The following is a 20844-nucleotide window of genomic DNA, read 5'->3' on the forward strand; positions in this document are numbered from 1 at the left end:
TTCACTTTACCTTTTAAGGTCGTTCTGTAATCTGGCAGTGCTACTCGAGTCCATTGTCAGCTTCCATTCTTTTTTTGCCACAGGCTTTTTTGGTCTTTCCAAGCTTAAGAACTAGGCAAAATTTGCAACGGAGACTTCTTAATCCTGGAAGCCCGGATCCCACACACAGAGACAGCCCTACGATGGAACATTGGTGGAGACTTCACATTCTCTAACATGGCAGGAAGGGGCTGACAGCGTGTCTCGTGTGCTCTTTCCTAGAGGTGTGGAAAGCTGACGACCAGATGGAGCGGGACCCCAGCAACCCAGATGAGCAGGCGAGACCATTTATCATTTTTAAGAACCAAACCCCAATTGAGGAAAGAGGTAATCTCTTTGAAAAAACATTTAATCTGAGCACAGATTTTGTTTCCTTAAGGCAAGTACCCTATAAATACGACTTATATGAAAAAACCTTGAAGTCTAATTCAGACTTACTTAATGGTAATAGAAGCTATATAAGAAAGAGAGCTGATGAGTGTAATGGATTTGGAAAAGCACTCCTCTATCTGAAGCAAGAGAAAACCCATCATGGGTTGGAATACTCGGACTATAATAAAAGTGGGAAAGTCTTTAAAGAAGCCATTTTTAAACATCAGAAAATACGAAATTTGGTACAACCTTTTATTTGTAATTACTGTGACAAGGCTTTCTCCTTTAAGTCACTCCTCATTAGTCACAAGAGAATACACACTGGAGAAAAACCTTATGAATGTAACGTGTGTAAGAAAACCTTCTCCCATAAGGCAAACCTCATTAAGCATCAAAGAATTCATACGGGGGAGAAACCCTTTGAATGTATTGAATGCGGAAAAGCTTTCACCCACCAGTCAAACCTCATCGTTCACCAGAGGGCACATATGGAGAAGAAGCCCTATGAGTGCAGTGACTGTGGCAAGACATTTGCCCAGAAGTTTGAACTTACTACCCACCAGAGAATTCATACAGGAGAACGACCCTATGAGTGTAACGAATGTGCAAAAACCTTCTTCAAGAAGTCCAACCTCATTATACATCAGAAAATTCACACGGGGGAGAAACGCTATGAGTGCAGCGAATGTGGAAAATCCTTTATCCAGAACTCACAACTGATCATACACATGAGAACTCACACGGGAGAGAAACCCTATGAATGTACCGAATGTGGCAAGACATTCAGCCAGAGGTCAACCCTGAGATTACATTTGCGAATCCATACAGGAGAGAAACCATACGAGTGTTCTGAATGTGGGAAGGCCTTCAGCAGGAAGTCCCGACTCAGTGTCCACCAGAGGGTTCACATGGGGGAAAAGCCCTGAGACTGCAGCTAGCTTGTTCTGTGGAAAAACCCGAACCCTTCCAGTGGGGGGACAGACCGCACAAAGGTACTGAAGGAACATGGAAATGCGGGGGGGACACAATCCATCAGATCAAAACACAGGTAAAAACAGGATCCCCTAAGAACAGCCTCATACCCAAAGTTAGATACGCTGCCCAGCTAAAGCGTACATCCAGTTGTAAATAGACACGCGTAGTCCTGTTACAGTGACCTTTTTAAAATCGTGAATTATTCTGGGCAGCAGCATAAAGGATCTGCAGGCCACACCCCGGGAGTTGAGTGGCTGTGTATGAGATTATGCCCCAAAACACAAATCTTGTCTTACATCTATACATGTAAATTTAACATAGTCACTGGGAGTTGGAAATTCTTGTCCTCTGATAGGACATGAGTAAGATTTTCCATACTAAACACCACGTGTCTTTCAGTACCTTTACAACCCAGTACGCATTCCACATGAACTAGGTCACAGTTTTAGTAGCGTGTAGCTTATGTTTTCTCCTGCTACTTGCTGGCATAGGTAAGTTGGTCGGACCGTCGTTATTCAGCTGCCTCTTCAATAAACAGAAGACAATGTTGAAGGTGTAACTTGCTTCGGAGGTTGCTAAAAGCATTCTTCACATCAATATATAGGTGAGAGATAATTAAGAGGGGATTTAGGGAGTGAAAGACCACTGTGGGCTGTCACTCAGTGTAGGCACCACAGCTGGAGAGAGTGCCCACGTCCCTCGTGCGCAGTTCCTTTGCAGTGGGGTGTTTACATACAAATGCATGTCTTTTAACATACTGTGTAACCCATAAACTACTTGTGCTTTTTTTTTGTGTTCTCCTGTTTCTCTTAATATATGGATTGTCTTAACAAAAAGTAGGATGTGTATGTGGTTCACAAATGTTACATTTCAGAGACTTCAGAGAAAAAAATGTCTTAGTGCTTTTTCAAATGTCCACGTGCACAACCCACTTTAAAAATGCATTTTTGCCACATCCTGCTTAAAGGAGGCATTTTCACTCCCTGGGTTTCACTGTCATCAGCCAGAAGCATTTCCCTTTGGAACCTGAGTAAAAGTTAAGCCTTTCTTTTAAAGGTTCACACACACTTTATAAGTTAGACTTTTCAGTGATATCTCCAGATGTGTTTAACAACCTAAAAAAACTTCTTGCCTAACTCAGAGGTAAAGTATCTTACTATTGACTTCAGATTCCCAAGTTCCTCTCCCTGTCAGTCATGAATCACACACTAGAATTGTCACTGGGAACTGGCCTTTCTTTTTCCTTGTTTTTGAATATCATTGATGTGCTGTGACCACCCATGAATGTGAGTGACTTTCTGAACAGATTCGCCGAACATCTATAGTCCAGTAAGTTTGTCTTTCTCAAATTGTCATCTTGTCTACTACTGGCAAGGAAGCAGGGAAGAAGATTCATCTCACACACTGCTGTTAGAAATGTAAGTTGCGGCTCTGTCTCTGAACATCAGGAATATGTGTAGCCTTCAGGGCACCTGGGTGGCTCAGTTGGTTAAGCATCGACTCTAGGTCTCTGCTCAGGTCATGATCTCACGGTTCGTGAATTCGAGTCCCGCATTGGGCTCCACCCTGACAGCATGGAGCCTGCTTGGGATTCTCCCTGTCTCTCAGCCCCTTCCCTGCTTGTGCTCGCTCTCTACGTAAACATTTAAAAAATATATACATACTCTTTAATCCAGGAGTCTCACTCCTGGGGATCTATCCCTAAGAAAAAATAAAGTGCCAGTACTTAAGATTATATGTTTATCAATGTATATTGTATTTTTTGATAAGGACAAAAGAAAATGTGAACAACCATCACTAAGAGAATGATTGAATAAACTGCAGAAAAATATGCCATGGCTGGCTGGTGTTCCATGGAAAAGAATGTGTAGGATCAGATGCCTCCACATCAGATTGGGGGGTGGGGGGGGAGGTTGTGTGTACACCATGTTTTTAAAATAAAGGTCTAAAAACCTTACATGTATGTATATCTGTGTGTATTTTTATTAATTTATGGACCTGGAGAATAGCATTCTCCTATATCAACATAATTACCATTAAGTCCAATGGAAAATTGCTCATGTATTCCTCGGTCCCTAAGTTAACCCTCATTTATACTAAAACAATACCCTAAGTCATCATGCAGCTAAGTAATTAACATTAGTTAACGCCATAACACAAGGCAGGTTCCCTTCCTCCATAACAAACAGCTCTGTGCTGTTCTCCAGCTCCAGCTTTCATAGCTGTATGCTGTGTGTGAGGCTGTGTTCTCCATGAAAACCTGTATTTGGCATTCATTGTTCACACAACAAAACCGTTCACACACACACAAAAATAGTAAAGACAGACACCTGGGTGGCTCAGTCGGTTAAGCGTCCAACTTAGCTCAGGTCATGATCTCAAAGTCCGTGGGCTCAAGCCCCGTGTCAGGCTCTGTGCTGACAGCTGAGAGCCTGGAGCCTGCTTCGGATTCTGTGTCTCCCTCTTTCTCTGCCCCTCCTCCGCTCTCACTCTTCTTTCAAAAATAAACATTTTAAAAAAGGTGGGGAGAGACCAAGATGTAGGAGGTCCTCTCACGCTGGGAAGTATGTGTTTGAAGGTAGTGCGAGGCCTGTGGGACTGGCCTCAGATCACTTTGCTCAGGACAACAGATGCTGTAATGTTGAAAAATCAACTCGGGTTTTGTTTGCGATAAGGATCAGCCTAGGGGTGGGGTAAGGACTAGCTGTGCTCAGCTGGTTTGGCTGAACTAGGTGCAGGAACAGCCTCAAGAGTGGGCAAAGGATAGCCAGGCCTAGGCGAGGAAGGGGCAGTTGATGAGTACCCTGCTGCGACAGACTCTTTGATAAACAGGCCATCTGGAGGAATAGGTGATCAATAGCAGGTGGAAAAATTTGACCTCAAACAGGTTAAGCTGCTGAGAATGCTCAATATGGCTCCCCTGTGGCCTCAGGAGGTCAAGTGCTAATAAAAAATACTAGCAACAACAGCTGCCACCAGACCAGTAGTAATAACAGTACTTCTATTAGTGATGATGCTGAGTAGTATTGCTTGCTTATTCTGCTCTTGGCAACATGCTATTTGCTTTATATGCATTAGCTCATTTAATAGTTAACCCATGAGACAAGTTTATTATTCTTATTTAAAATGAAGAAGCAAGTTCAGAGAGGTAAGGAATCTGCTCAAAGTACATGAAGTGGTACAATACTAACTCTACGAATATGAAAAGTTTACATATTTTAATCTAGAACCACCAAAAAAAAAAAAAAATCATGAGAAGAGGTATATCTAAGATGCCAATAGATAAAACAGAAAGCCAAAAGTATTTTTAACCCAAAGAAGAAGGAAGAAAGAAGAGGAAGCCTGAAGGGAAAACAGAAAACGAAAAGTAAAATGGTAGACCCAAAGTTCAACCATTTTAATAAAAGATACTGTCTAATGGATAATAAAAATAAGACCAAGCTACATGCTCAGTAAGAGTCATGTTTTTACTATAACGACAAGGATGGAAAGAGGATGGGGAAAATATTACATATAACCACTAAACATAAGGTTGGGTAGAACTGTTAATATCAGATCAAGTAGACTTTAAGACAGTATTGCTAGAGATAAAGGGTAATAATGATAAAGGGTTGATTTAGGAAGACAAACATGTATGTGCCTAATAACGGTGCTTCAAAATGGAGAAAGCAGGGCACCTGGGTGGCTCAGTCACTTAAGCCTCGGACTCTTGATTTGAGCTCAGGTCATGATCTTGAGGTTTGTGGGTTCAAGCCTCGTGACAGCAGGGGTTCTGCTTGGGATCCTTGCTCTCTCTCTCTCTCTGCCCCTTCCCTGCTCACGTGTTCACTCTCTCAAAATAAGTAAACTTAAAAAAAAGAATGGGTGAAGCAAATAGTGACATTTAAAGGAAGAAAAGACAAATCACAAGCACAGTTGAAGATTTTAACACCTCTCAGCAACTGACAGAATTCAACAAAAATTCAATAAAGACCTAGAAAATATGAGTAACACTTAACCACTTTGATCTAATTGACTTTGATGGAACACTTTACCAACAGCTACAGAATATACATTCTTTTCAAGTGCATGTAGCACTTTTACTAAAATAGGCATATGCCTGGCCATACAACTCTTAGAGCATTTAAAAGGATTGAAAGCATACAGTGTGTTCCCTGACCACAACAAAGTTAAATGAAAACCAGTAACAAGATAAATGTAGCATAAGCACCTGACAATTGGTTTGTTTTTTGTTACAACACCAGTACCTGACTTAAGCTTTTCATTGCTGAAGCATCCACTTGAAAGATAGCTGTTTCATTTTTTTTAAGTTTGTTTTATTTATTTTGAGAGGGGGTGGGTGAGAGAGAGAGAGAGAGAGAGTGCACGCATGGGCACATGCAGAACGGGGTGGAGGTGGGGGCAGAGAGAGAGAATCCCAAGCAGGTTCTGTGCCATCAGCACGAGCTGGAGCCTGCTGTGGGGCTCGACCCATGAACCATGAGACCATGACCTGAGCCAAAAATCAGTTGTCAGACGTACAGCTGACGGTGCCACCCAGGCACCCCCAACATAGCTATTTCAAATGAACACACTGCCAGCACGAGTAAAGAACCAAGCTGCTCCTGTCCCCATCCCGCAAAAGTTTCCTTTATTTTAGAGAAATCTGTTTAACCTCGGTAACTATTTGGCTTCTTGTTTTTCCCTTTGCACACTTTAATTCCTGTCCTGTGTTTTAAATTCACCAATAAAGTCTGAACTCACAAAACCCTAGGCCCCCACCCTTAACTCCAGTAGAAGCCGAACCCCGGTCTGCTTACTCATGCCTCTCTCCCAACTTCACTGTATGGCCCCAGGCATGCCTTGTACCCTCCAGAACCCAGAAGTAATAAATCTTGGGATTTTCCCCCGGTTTCCTGTTATACATTGTAAGAACCCCAAGGACTGGTTCAGCCACAACACGGTTTCCAAAAGGGGAGAGGTCTGTGGGGGGCTCACTGGGCCAGCTGAGTGCCCCCAGGTATTTCCGGCTGATAGCGGCACTATCCACAGGCTGAGACCAAAACAGTTGGCATAGTGGGCAGGACTGCACAATTGTCCTTGCACTTAATGGAGAGCAATGCCCTTTAGCTGCACCTGGTTTACCGACTGACTAACCCAAGCGGTAACCATCTGGGAAAGGAACGCTAATTGCTAGAGGCCATGCTGCCTGTGCTGCTGGTGACTGCCGCTCTCACTGCTGCCTGCAGCATCCATCCCAGAATGTCACCGCTGCCCTAGTCATTCAGCATCTTCCCAGACCAGCGGGGTCAAGGCCATATTGTCTAACAAGATCGGACCAGTAGATGAAAAGGCCTTGATTATTCATGTACAGTGAGGGTCCTCCGTGCCCAGAGGCCTGGGGATTGGAACCCAGGACCGTTGTGACACCCAAGTGGAGTGTGGTCCATGTTTTGGACCAAAGACACGAGGAAAGGACGTTCTCGTAAAGAGGACAGGAGCCCTCTGCCTGTGACCACCTGGCCGTGGCTTGTGCCTGGACTGTGCGTCCTAGTAGCCTTGCCATCGAAACCAGTGGCACCACGAAAGGGAAATGCAGTAGAGGACCATGGTCTGTGTGTCACTGCTTTACTCGCTGCTGTCGTTCTGTGTCCACTGACCCAATGGGATATCATGGGTCCAATCCCTGGTGCGATGTTGCTTAAAGAAAAAAACCAGACAAATACAACTATCCCAAACATCTGCAGCCAGCATCTCCTAAAATCCCTGAGAGGGTCTATCAGCTCCTTGGTAAATGCAAAACCTCGGCATTTCCTGGGCTCCTGGGCGTTGCTCAGTGCCACGGCACACTCACTGCCCAGGCTCTGGTACTAACACTCTCAGGTCTGGGGACTTTTCCCAAAGACCTGTGAGCATTGCACTCATGGAGGCAGACCCCAATCCCAGAGTTCCTGGGAAGGGAAGTGGCTGCGCAGGAACATCATCACACGTTTTTCTGGTTACAACACAAGATTAAGGAATCAGGAGAAAAATCACAAAATAGAAACAGATTGGAAACTATACCTTAACTGAAATTCAAGCCTTTAAGATTTTGTGCATCAAAAAAGAGAAGGGACTGATTGGCTATCACAGGTTTGGGGGCTGGGCTCTGCATTATTGCTCTCGGCAGCTAAAAGGCACTAACTGGCCGGTGTCTCCTGAGACCACACACTCCATAACATGCTCAAATACATTCCGGGCTTTATGCTCCTTTCCTCCCAGATGCTACAGATTATGAGGCCCCACCCTCTGCGTTCACCTGCTGGGGGGCAGAATCGAGAAACATACCTCACAAGGCCCCCCTGCTGCCAAAGGAAAATCTGCCAGGGTTGAGACCTGGAGCGGTGATGAAGAGGGAGAAGGGAAGGCGAAGGCCTCGAGAGCCTCCGATTCCTACCAGGGCCTTCCCTCTCCTCACTTGGCCATTTATTGCACGGGGCTGTGCCCACCTTCCATCACTCTACCACAGTGAGGACAGGTAAGGCCCACAGTGATTGGGAAACATTAATGAAGCCCATCTCCCGGTGTACAGAGTCGGCATGCTCCACGGGTGGGAAGGTTTTGGACCTGATCACACCGCGTGTGTGGGAAAGGCAGTGGGAATCACCAACAAGTGATTCTCAGACACCAGGTGGGCGCCCTAAAATTCAGCTTAATTCTGATGCTATCCACTTAGACATCCCATCAGATTCCACAGGTTAAGGGTTCAGTCCTAAACCCCTTTTGGGGTTTTATGAAGCTTCATTCTATTGGCACAGTTGATTAACGAATTGACAATTGGTGACTCAATTCAATCTCCAGCCTCTCTCCCCTCCCCAAAGGTCAGTGTGTGGGACTGAAGGTTCCAACCCGCTAGTCCCCTGGTTGGCTCCAATGGCAACCAGCCCCCATCCTTAGGTAGTTCCAAAAGTCATCTCATTAACGTAACAAAAGACACCTTTGTATTATCCCTCTTATCACTTAGGAAATTCCAAGGTTTTAGCAGCTCTGTGCCAGAAATGGGGACAAAGACCAAATATACATCTATTATAAATCACAACATCACAGACCACCACCACCCCATTCTCAAACATGGGTCCCTTATAGCAAAACAATCTTAAAAGTTACTGGCATCTTACTAGGATGCCATTCAGCCATTGATAACTATCCAGTCAATCATCTCCTGTAAAAAGGTCTCCTATGGTGATGCCACTCAGATTTGCAAGCCATCATTCAATCTTGCCAGGTTCCCAAAGCAGTTGTCGTCTCAACAACACATGGCTTCACCCTTTCATGCATCTGGTACAGTCCAGCTAAGAGACCATATCACCTCTTGCTCTGAGCCTCTTTCGAGATGTTCGTGTAGCATGGGATTTCCCTCATTACATAACCCATTTATTCAATCCTTTACCCGTAGCTACTATTTTTCCTTCTCTCCATTTGAACCCAAACTTTTCCCCCTTTGGAAGAGATGTTCTATTTGGCCACTGTGCTGGCCTAGATTACAGATTTCCAAACAGGATGTTGTCCGTTCATCTTGAAACTGCCACCCATAAACCAAACAACCCTTTGTTTTCCAGACAAGAGCCATTCCTAGGACACCATCCACATGACAGTTGGTTCCGGTGGCTCCTCAGGTGGCTCCAAAGGCAGTCCTAGAGGAAAGGAGGCTCCCTGTGTTCCCTGGCAGCATACCCCTATATGAACCATTTCCACGTTATTCTGGAACTCTTCTGGGCACAGCCTTCCTTATTAGAGTGTCTCTGTGACATCACCCAAGACATTACGAGTATCTCAGGTTTCATGATTATTTTATGTCCTTCCATCATCAAGGCGGTCTCATTAGTGCCCAGTAGCAGGTGTGTCCCTCAAATGGTGTGGACTGGCCAGCAAGATGTGGTATCTGGGAATTTTCTGGTCCAAAATCCCAACAGCTGGGAGGCTGTCGTGAGCACTCTGTAAAAGCACCAACACAAGCTGTGTCTTTCCACAATGTCCGATTCATTCAATCGTGATTCATTCACAAATGATTCATTTATGATTCATTCAATCATAAAGCAAGGTTAATGTAATTGTAAAGCAGTTTCAAGATTCCAAATTCAATGACGTCTCGCTACGCATCTCACTTGGCTTCATGTGTGCCACAAAAGCCAAGTACAATAATACAAAGTCACACAACAAAGATATGACAAGGGGTAAGAAGTTAACGTGAAGTCTGTTTGTGACCTTGTAGAATGGTCTGGTCTGGGTCAGCTCTCAACCCTTACTGCGTGTTCTGTTCACTGCAGAGCAGCTCTCTTACGTTCAGAGATCATTCGGGCAGAGTCTTTGTGGCAGTTGCCTTGCTAATCCACTCAGACATGAAGTGGTCAGCGTCTGGCGAGTCTGACAGCTGGCTGCGGTTTTCCCTTTTTCAAGGAGTTTCGTCAGTCTTGGGCCTTTTCAAGTCTTTCCTGGTTCTAGTTATCATCAGCTCCTGGCTCTTTTAGGTTCTTGTAGCCTTACGGATCATCAGTCCTTAGTCCTGCCTGTCTGTGCTGGTTCTGATGACACCTGGTCTTAGCTACAATATCCTAGGGCTGCTCACATCACTGCTTGACATGAGTGACTCCATCTTGCTCTCTACAGAGGTGCACACGAGCTTTTGCCACAAGCCCCAGTCTGTGTGAGTACAGGTGGCAGACATCCCACAGTCACCAGTGAGTGGGGGGTCACAAGGCTCCAAAGGCACTGAGAGCTGCCCTACCACGTTTTGTAATTCATACATGGCCTCCTTTTGTTCAGGTCCCCACTCAAAAATACAGCTTTGGGTGGTCGTAGAAATGGGAGTCAGCAAAACTCTCAGATGTGGCACATGCATTCTCCAAAATCCAAATACACCAACCAAACACTACCTTCTTGTTTGGTCTTAGGGACGGGTAGTGACAATTAATTTCTAGTCATTTGTGTGATATCCCAGGTGGTTCCTGTCCAGGTTATTTCTGAGAATTTCACCGCTTGAGTAGGGCCCTTAGACCTTTGCTGGATTTATTATCCGGGCCTAATGGTCACGTGCATCACTAGCACATTCAAATCAGTTCCAGCCTGGTCCTCGTCTCTCCAATCTTTCATGTCATTAATGTAGCATATTATTACACTTGAGAACCACATCAAGTTCAAATCCCTTCTGACCACATTATCACAGTAGCCGGTGAGTTCAGAATAAACCATGGCAGCACCATAAACGTACACTGGGGTCCTTCCCACGTGAAAGCAGACTGCAGTGGGCTCCTTTCCGAGATGAAGAGAAGAAAGCATTTCCGAGATCAACCACGGAGGAGCAGACTCCTTCAGCCCGTTTGTTTCCCATATGGCTGGAGCCACATCGGAGCTGCTGAGGCTACGAGCAGCACAACTTTATCCACCCGTCCGTGGTTTACCGTCTGTCCCCATGAGCCATCGTGGCTTCCACAGGCCACGCGTCTACGGTGCTGAGATTTCGTTGCTACCAGCAGTCCAGCGTGTCATTAACCAAAGTGGTAGTCTTGTCCTGTCTACCTGGTATTCTATACTGTGTTCAGTTAACCACCTGTGTGGGCCTCAGGCAGTTCTAGTGCTTTCTGTTGGGTATCTCCAGTTAACGCTGGCCTGCAGGTGGGCTCACAGGCCTCTGCCTTACAGTATAAGCCAGGAGAAGCAGTCCCCAAGGTAAACATAATATCCAACCCAATACATTCAGGTAAACAGGATGCCAACAGCTTGGCATATAGTTGAAAAAAAACAATCCAACTTTCCTGAGCACCTGGGTGGCTCAGCGGGTTGAGCATCCAGCTCTTGATTTTGGCTCAGGTCATGATCTCATGGTTTCTGAGTTTGAGCCCCGCATCCGGCTGTGCTGATGGTGCCAAGCCTGCTTGGGATTCTCTCTTTCCCTCTCTCTCTCTCTCTCTCTCTCTGCCACTACCCTATGTGCATGTTCTCTTGCTTTCTCTCTCTCTCTCTCTAAAATAAACATTTTTAAAAAATCCAAGTTTTCACCCAAACTTTCACCTCAATTCCATCTAACACTGCATCTCTGTAGCCTCCCCATCTAAACTCAGCCGTCATTAAGACCTCACCAACAGGTTTTGGAATCACAGTGCATGGGCTCCTGCATTAAGGAGTCCCAGAGGGGCGCCTGGATAGCTGTTGTTGGAGTGTTCGACTCTTGATCTCGGCTCAGGATGTGATCTTGTGGTTCATGGGATCAAGCTCCTCTTGAGGCTCTGCCCTGACAGCTCAGAGCCTGCTTGGAATTCTCTCTCCCTCTCTCTCTGCCCCTCCCCTGCTTGTGCTCTCTCTCCCTCAAAATAAATAAACTTAAAAAAAAAAACAAAGAAAAAAAGGAGTCCCAGCAAAGACTCTTGTCCCCACCCTACCCCAAAAAGTTCAACAAAGCTTCTTGAACTGCTGTTCAGTTTTTTTAATTTTTTAAGTTTATTTATTTTGAGAGAAAGAGCAAGCAAGCAAGGAAGGGGCAGAGAGAGAGAGGGAGAAAGAGAATCCCAAGCAGGCTCTGGGCCTCCAGCAGAGCCGGACGTGCGGCTTGAAGCGAACTCATGAACTGTGAGATCATGATCTGAGCCAAAAATCAAAGAGTTGGACACTCAACCGACTGAGCCATGCAGGCCTTCCTGTTGTTTAGTTTTGTAATAGCAAAGTTACATGCGCAAAAGCAGCCCCCTTAATCGCAGCATTTACTCTAATCTGGGTAACGGGCACATTCAGTGGCTGAACATCCTGGTTATCGTAAAGCCAGTCCCACAGGCCTTGCATACAAAGCACATGAGCAGCTTCCTCTGGGGTGTCCATGGGGTATTTATGAGGGGAGTGAGCAGTCCCCCTTCTCAGGATAAACACACTTTACAAGGGGTCTCATCCAGTCCACCAAGCTGCTGTTCCCTCAACAATCACCTCTTGTGCATCTGGATCGGGTGTGGCATCTCAGTTCAGCCCAATTCTGACACTCTCTGCCTGGAGATGGCATCAGATTCCTATTGCAGGAGACCGAGAAGACATGACCACCTACTGACCCACAAGCTAGACCCCTACAGGCAGAAGTTCCTTACCCTCCCCTGCCCTTGGATGCCTATTCCCCGTTACTCTACTAGGAGCCACTTGAAGGGTGCAGCCTTGAGGGGTTAATGGATTTTGAGGCCGTCTAGACAGTATACATGACTGAACCCCACTCAAGCCTCTATATAGAATTTTAAGATTCTGGTGGGCGGGTGTGGAGATCTCTTTGCCCAAGACAAGCCTTCATTTAAGTTCCCTTGCTTGTGAAGCCTGCCACCTACGAGTCTGCAGGGGTCAGCCTCATTTTTCAGTCTCTCCTTCCCTCTGTGTATGGAGGCCAGTTTCAGATTTCACCCAGAGAATTCCTGATGTTGGAAACCAGCAGGTCCATAGTTGAAGGGTTTGGTCCCAAAGACTGCATATTCACCCCACCCCCATTTCGGATACCAGCCTCAAGCTCAGGATCTTATCTGTGTTTCTGACCGAATGGCCATCAATCAGACCTCTTCCTTGTGTTCAGTGGATTTGCTAGAGAAGCTCACAGAATTCAAGGAACCCATTTACTCACCAGGGTACCATTTTATTATAAAAAGGTGTGACTGAGGAAGAGCCAGAAGGAAGAAATGCAGAGGGCAAGGGCCGCAAAGAATCCATGCTCTCGGGGGGGCCCCGTTCTTCCTGAATCTTAACATGTTCACCAACTGGGAAGCTCTCCAAGCCTTGTTCTTCTGGGTTTTTATGGAGGCTTCATTCCATAGGCATGATTGATTAAATCATTGCCCGCTGGTGATTGAACTCCAGCTCCAGCTCCTCTCCCCTCCCCAGAGGTCAGGGGGTATGACAGAAAGTTCCAACCATCTAATCACCTGGTTGGCTCCACTGGTAACCCAGCCCCATCTTTAAAAATCCTTCATGGCACAAAAACAGACACAAAGAACAATGGAACAGAATAGAGAACCCAGAAATGGACCCACAGGCGTATGGCCAATGAATCTTTGACAAAACAGGAAAGAATATCCAATGGAATAAAGACAGTCTCTTCAGCAAGTGGTGATGGGAAAACTGGAGAGGGACATCTAGAAGAATGAACGTGGACGACTTTCTTACACCATACACAAAAATAAACTCAAAATGGATGAAAGACCTCAATGTGAGCCATCAAAATCCTTGAGGAGAAAGCAGGCAAAAACCTCTTTGATCTTGCCCGCAGCAACTTCTTACTCAACACGTCCCAGAGTAAAAGGAAACAAAAGCAAAAATGAACTAGTGGGACCTCATCAAGATAAAAAGCTTCTGCACAGCACAGGGAATAAGCAAAACTAAAAGGCAACTGATGGAATGGGAGAAGATATTTGCAAATATCAGATAAAGGGTTAAGTATCCAAAATCTATAAAGAACTTATCAAACTCAACACCCAAAAAACAAATAATCCAGTGAAGAAATGTGCAAAAGACATGAATAGACACTTCTACAAGGAAGACATCCAGATGGCCAACCAACACATGAAAAAATGCTCAACGTGACTCATTATCAGGGAAATACACATCAAAACCACCACGAGATACCACCTCACACCTGTCAGAATGGCTAACGTGAACAACTCAGGCAACCACAGATGTTGGCGAGGATGCAGACAAAGAGGATCTCTTTTGCATTGCTGGTGCAAATGCAAGCTGGTGCAGCCACTCTGGAAAACGGTATGGAGGTTCCTCAAAAAATTAAAAATAAAACTACCCTACGACCCAGCCATTGCACTAGTAGGTATTTATCCAAGGGATACAGGTATGCTGTTCCGAAGGGACACATGCACACCAATGTTTACAGCAGCACTGTCGACAACAGCCAAAGTACGCAAAGAGCCCAAATGTCCATCTCTGGATGAATGGATAAAGATGTGGTATATATATAATGGAGTAATACTCAGGAATCAAAAAGAATGAAATCTTGCCATTTGCAAGTACATGGATGGAACTAGAGGATATTATGCTAAGCGAAATTAGTCAGAGAAAGACAAATATCATATGACTTCATTCATATGAGGACTTTAAGACACAGAACAGATGAACATAAGGGAAGGGAAGCAAAAATAATATAAAAACAGGGAGGGGGACAAAACAGAAGAGATTCATAAATATGGAGAACTGAGGGTTACAGGAGGGGTGGTGGGAGGGGGGATGGGCTAAATGGGTAAGGGGCACTAAGGAATCTCCTCCTGAAATCATTGTGGCACTATATATTAACTAATTTGGATATAGATTTTAAAAATAAAATTAAAAAAATAAATTAAAAAAATAAAAATAATAAAAGTGGAAAAAAATAAAGTAAAAATAAAATAAAAATCCTTCAATGAGTTCCACAAGTCACCTTATTAACCTACCAGAAGACACCCCTAGAGCTCTCACCACTTAGGACATTCCAAAGGTTTCAAGGGCTGTGCCAGCAACAGGGACAAAGACCAGCTACGCATTAATTATAAGTCACAGTATCACAACGGGTTTATCACTCACATGACCACAGTGACCCAAATGACCCCTTTTTCATTTCCAACCCTGAAGAGGCTCGCCTGACCCATAGTCAGGATTTTTTTTTTGGAGGGCCTCCCCTTCATTACAGGGTATTACTACTACGTTTTACTGGGACTGCCAAAATCACCCACGAAGCACTAGAAGGCACTAACGTGGTTACTAGACATGCAGGAGATCCCCCCAACCCGCGCCCAGACGCCCAGATACTTCAACTCAAGCCCCTCCACTCCTGCTACACTGGAAGGGTCTCCCCTCTGACAAATTTCCTTCAACAGAAAAGGTTTCCGGCTCCTTCCCCAGTAATCCCTGGTCTAACTTTGCCCATTATGATAACACAAAGGTAAACCTTTCTTGGGAGTTTTGGAAACTCGGGGTTCCTGGCGGCTCGCTCTCTGGACAGCTGTTCTCTCAGCACCAGGTCCTAAAACTAGCATTCTCTCGGCTAAGGTCCCCATCTGCTGCCCACCCTCTTACACACAGCTCCCCTGTGACCTTGAGCCTGTCCCCACCATGCCCCTGCCCCTTTGCCTAACCTCCAGGACTGCCAGTCACTTAAGCACCTACCCTAGGATTTCCTAGGAAATAGGCAGCTCCCCAGGGCTTGTCCCACCTCCCAGAGATCATCGCCCCTATACCACTCTAGTGCTCCACAGAGACAATAAAAATGCACGGTTCGTTTTGGCCCTATTAGGCACCAGGGTCCAAGTCGATGCCATTCCAGGAAATCCCTCTAAATTCCCCCAAAGGGAAGTCCTACCTACAAGGCATTGCCAGGAAAACAATCAAAGGTGCACAAACCCAATCAGATGTAACTATTAGGACCATTGGCCTCAAACAGCCCCTGTCTCCTCCTTTCCAGACATGGATAAATTGACACCTTCATGGCACACGGACCAAGCCCAAGCTCTTGACCTTCTTTGTGAGACTCACCAAATAGATGCCATGGACTCTTCCTCACCAGGCGAGGACAGAAAACATTCCCGAATACGGAATTACACAAGCAATGAAAGCCAAGGCCCTGTCCTTAAAGATGTGATGACAGGAGGGCTGCCTGGCTGGCTCAGTTGGTAAAGCATGCAACTCTTGGTTCAGGGTGGTGAGTTCAATGAATTTGCTAGAGCAAATTGGGTATGGAGCTTAATTAAAAAAAAAAAAAAAGATAAAAGAGTCATGAAGCCCACAATCTCCCCTTTTAACAGCCCCGTTTGGCCAGTACTTAAGCCAGTCACTAATGCTGGCACCTGACCATCGACTCAGGTTCCCCTGATTAAGGCTCTGAATCCTAAGGACATAGAAAGGACCCAAGGAGCATCACTGACATAGCTAATATGTTCTGTCTGTTCCCATCGCCAAGGAATCCCAGGCCCAATCTGGTTTCACTTTGGAAGGAACTACTTTTATGCAGTTCCCAATGGGATATTTAAACACTCTTCCAATTATGTGTGACCTCTGCCACCAGGATGTAAATACCTTATCGTAAGAGGTACGGTTTGGGCCATTCCAATGAGGACAGTCTGCTGAGGGGTCCCTCCGGGGAAGCGGTACGGCCAGATCTGCACAGCTTCACGGGCCACTTATGCCACACAGGATCCAAGGCCCCGCGTCATCTGCCACATTTCTGGCATCATCTGGTCCCCTGGGGGCTGGTAAATTCCCCCGGCCATCACACATGAATTACTCACCATCAAACCACTCACTAGACTCAAACAGGCACAAAATCTATTGAGACGTTTCATGTTGTAGAAGAAACATCCTTCATCCCTCACGCCCTCCGTACACAACCACACGCGTGTCTGCCACCCTCCGCCAGAGCCAGACCCCACAGTGCCCTTGGGAAGCCACCAGCACGCAGGCCAGCATGCCTCCCCTGTAGTCCCCCCCGCTTCGTGTTGGGACTCAAGTCCTGGGCCACGCCTGACCATGCCTCCTGGAGTCTCTGGAGCAAACATGGCCTACCTGGCTTCACGCAGGGTTTTGGCCTAAGCGCCTTCCCCCAGGGGCAGCCCAATAAATGCCCCTTGAGCGCCTGCTTCTGGAATCCTACTGAGCTCTTTTAGAAACCAAGGGCCTACCCAGCCCCCACCCAGAAGGACTCTGCAAACAAGCGCCTGGACTGCCCGAGGTAGAGACGTGCCTAGAGAACATGGCAGAGCCCCTGATGCCTCCTCGGGGAAACGGGACCTCAGGAGAGGACTAAGGCCACCATCAAAGGCTGTTCCCTTGCCCTTGCCCGAGAGCCTTGAGGAAGTGCTGGCAACACCCTGCTTCCTCCTCCTCCTCCGGGTACCTGGGGACCCAAAGGCCTGCATGGACAGGGAGTGCATTCTTCACCGATGGCACCCCACCCTTGCATTCGAGCAGCTGGCTGGGAGCCACGGCACGCCGGCCTCAGGTGCCTTGCTGGCCGAGGAGGGGGCTCTGACCCAGCCCCCTGGCAGAACCTGTGGCTGTGGCCTTGCCCTTGAGGAGCCAGCAAGAGGGGGCCTTCCGCAGGCCCACACCTTCACAGACTCCTGGGCTTTTGCTAGCATATAGCAGTTCACCGAGGCTGGGAAGCAAAGGGACCGACCTCTTTTTAGGCAATGGCCCCCGCAAGAAATGTCTAAATGACACTTGCCCCCCAATTTCTGTACATCAAATGTTGCTACAAGCTACTGGCCAAATTTGTGTGTCAGAGACCTTGCTGATGGCCCCAGATGTTAAGAAATTCCACAACATTACCTAAATCTTTGAAGAGACTCCTGGGGATCCTGAGCTCACCGACCTATTTTCATGGCTGGACTCTAGGTCTGGGACAGTGGCCACGGACTAGATTGGCTCGAGCTTCCGACGGCAAGGCATCCACGTGAGAGACGGCTATCTCCAAAACACACACCGCCAGTCTGTAGATACGGGCCCCACCTGCCCCTCACCCCTCCCACCTCTGGTTTCCTTTGTTTTAGAGAGTTCTGGTTGACTTGGATAATGGACACTTCGACCTCTTTTTCCCTTCCTGGGCTTTCATTCGCGCAGTTATTTTATTTATTTTTAATTTATTCTAATTATTATTTTTTTTATTTTAGAGAGGGTAAGCAAGGAGACGAGTAGAGGGAGAGAGAGAATCTTTTTTAATTTAATTTTTATTTTTTCCTTTTTCTTGAGACAGCCTAGGGGAAGGGCAGAGAGAGAAGGAGGGAGGGAGAGAATCCCCAGCAGGCTCTGTACTCTCAGGGCAGAGCTCGTCGTGGCACCTTGAACTCATCAACTGTGAGATCATGACCTGAGCCGAAACCAAGAGTCCAATGCTTAACTGACTGGGCCACCCAGGCACCCCAAGATCGAGAATCTTAAGCAGGCTCCATCTGGCACAGAGCCCAACCTGGTGCTGGATCCCAGAACCCTGGGATCACGACCTGAGCCCGAGTCAAGAGTCACTCAACCAAACGAGCCACCCAGGCGCACCCCCTGCAGTTGTGTTTTCAACCCACCAATAAAGAGTGAACCTTGAAATGCCAGGCCTTTGTATCACTTCCCACTGGAGGGACCTGCCTGCTGCTGGGTTGAGCTCCCCGGGAGGAGAAGCCCGGCCCACAGAGGAACGACTCCTGCCATGTGAGCCCACAGTTTAGTTGGAGACAGTGACGCGACAGTCCAGCGGAGTACAAGTGCCCTAACAGCAGGGCATCCTAGGTGCCCAGGGGGAGGGAGGACTGAGAAGGGGCGGGGGAGTGGGTACATCTAAGTCTGGCTGAGGCTACAAATCTGAGGTGCCCAGAGCGCCAGACTGTGGGAGCAACTTGGCCTGATGGTCATCGTCCTCGATTTCTTAACATTTATTTCTTTTTGAGAGAGAGACAGAGACAGAGCACAAGCAGGGGAGGGCCAGAGAGAGAGAGACACACACACAAAGAATCCAAAGCAGGCTCCAGGCTCTGAGCGGTCAGCAGAGAGCCTGACAGGGGGCTCGAACTCCCAAACCGTGAGATCATGACCTGAGCCGAAGTCAGATGCTTAACTGAATGAGCCACCCAAGTGCCCCTCATCACCCTTGATTTCTTTTCATTGTACAGACCGAGCGATGCTCCTGGTAACGGTCCCTCTGTTCTGTCCCAGGGCCGCCGGCCTGAAGAAACTGTCTCCCTATCTTGGCAGGGCAGGACCCTGGAGGCCACTCGTTAGAGTAACCGCGTCCACCTGGCCCAGGCCGTCGGGGTCCCAACACGCGGCCATCGGCAGCTCGGTTCTGTAGTAGTGCCTCCTACCCCCATCCTGGCCTGGCACGGGGAGCCCAAGTGAACTTCTGAGCCCCGCTGGGGCCGCTCTCCAGCACATTCTCTACTGCTTCAGGAGGTGGGCATGTCTCCCGAGGCTTCCCGTGGACCGGTCATCCCCTGGGAGTTCTGCCCTATGCAGCACACTCCCTCTATCTATTACGTCTACTTCTGCCCCTCACAACCCTCCCCCGCCACGACAACTCTGGCATTTCCTCCTCATTGACGGTGGCCCAGGGTTGCCTTCCGTGCTCCCGGGAGCCATTCTGGCAGCATGTGGGCACCGTTCGCTGGGGGCCTGGCCAGGGGCTTGCACCTTTGACCTGGAACAATGCTCCCAAATCGACAAAATCTCTCCCCGTGCTGGTGTGAGGTTCTGGTCCTCTCGACCCAGCACTCCTGGCGTCCAGGCGCCATCTTGCTCACACGGGCCCAAAGGGCCCTTGGGGCACAGCGTCCTTCATCTCTTAGCAGGCCTGGCGCAGCATCGCGGCCAGAAGGGGAGGTGGGGCCGACGCTGGGGGTGCCTGCTGTCCTGCAGGACCCTGACCTCGTGGCCGCGCTGCGTTCGCCTAGGTCAGCCTCGGAAGCCTCTGCTCCATGACGCAGTCCCGGACCCAGTCCTCAGCTTTCTCTGCTGTGAGAACACAGGCAGGGAGCACCTCTTCCCGTGCTCCCAACAGGGCAACGCTGGCTCTCCCGGGGAGCTTTGAATTGCCGGTGAATCAGTCTCAGCCTTTTCGTTTCTCTTTCCCCAAACCTTAACCGTGCTTAGCAACAGCCACGCCATTTCACTGCCCTGATGGTTTCTCCCTCCCTCCATGTTTATCAAACTCCTGATACATGGAACCCACTGGTGAGCTCTCGTCCACCAGAACACTGCCCCGTTCATCGGTGGTGGGCACTTTAACAGCTTGTTACCTTGTGCCAGGGACACAGGCCAGGAGTCCCGGCTGCCAGCCAGCAGCCCTAGGTCCAGCTCCAGAACCCCATCCTGGCATCTGCTTCCTGGGGCCCACCCTAGATGGAGACCAGCGGGAGAAAAGTTTATCAGAGGGACCTCCCTACCTGGTTCAGGAAGGACCTGCCGCAGAGTCAGGCGGAGAGCGAAAGGGCGCTTCCCTCCTTACCCCCATTTTAGGTGAAGAGATTGGGCGTTTACAAACCCCCTGACCAATCAGGGCTGTGGCTGCCCAGAAAGGAGGCGAGGCCTTCTTCTCAATCATTCTCTTCAGCTGAGGAAATTCCCAGAGAGGACTGACAGCTGAGGTTGCCAGCGGCTGGGCTGTAAACCGCCCCAGGATCCACTAGGCTGTGGGTACAGACGCCGGCTGATGGGTGACCCGTGAGTAGTGACTCACGGTGAGTAGTGACATGGGTGACTGTGACATCCTGCAGTTCTGAAGGGCGAACATTCTCGTCGGATCCATTCAGATGTTTCAGGTAGGTAGGAAGAAGCAAGTTCACCGGTGGACAGAGAGAAAGTGGGAAGCATGCGTTGTGTCAAACACGGTTCAGCTCAGAACAAGAAGAGGGGGCAGCTGTCCTACAGAGGGTCTCTTAGCAAAGTGGGACAGACTCCCAGATAAACAGTGGAACTTCTTGATTAACTGTACTTAACTAATTGCAAAAATTCGTATTTGGAACAACT

The 20844-nt window shown here is 47.7% G+C and overlaps 1 protein-coding gene and 1 long non-coding RNA gene across 4 annotated transcripts in view; one reads left to right on the forward strand and one right to left on the reverse strand.

The window, feature by feature from the left end:
- The window catches only part of ZFP1 (ZFP1 zinc finger protein), a 20459-nt gene extending 17542 nt beyond the window's left edge, over positions 1–2917 (forward strand). For all 3 annotated transcript variants that reach the window (XM_042969598.1, XM_015538009.2, XM_042969597.1), the window contains exon 4: positions 262–2917. In XM_042969598.1, the coding sequence (XP_042825532.1) occupies positions 262–1337 (1076 nt within the window). In that variant the 3' untranslated portion in view covers positions 1338–2917. The remainder of the gene's footprint in view (positions 1–261) is intronic.
- LOC122234159 overlaps positions 1–20541 on the reverse strand; it is a 21856-nt gene extending 1315 nt beyond the window's left edge. The window contains exons 1-2 of the long non-coding RNA XR_006211931.1: positions 20324–20541; positions 20115–20213 (exon numbers count right to left, since the gene is read on the reverse strand). This is a non-coding gene — a long non-coding RNA (uncharacterized LOC122234159). The remainder of the gene's footprint in view (positions 1–20114; positions 20214–20323) is intronic.
- Positions 20542–20844: the final 303 nt, after the last annotated feature.

This window comes from Panthera tigris, chromosome E2 (assembly GCF_018350195.1).
Source record: "Panthera tigris isolate Pti1 chromosome E2, P.tigris_Pti1_mat1.1, whole genome shotgun sequence".
Taxonomy (NCBI): Eukaryota; Metazoa; Chordata; class Mammalia; order Carnivora; family Felidae; genus Panthera; species Panthera tigris.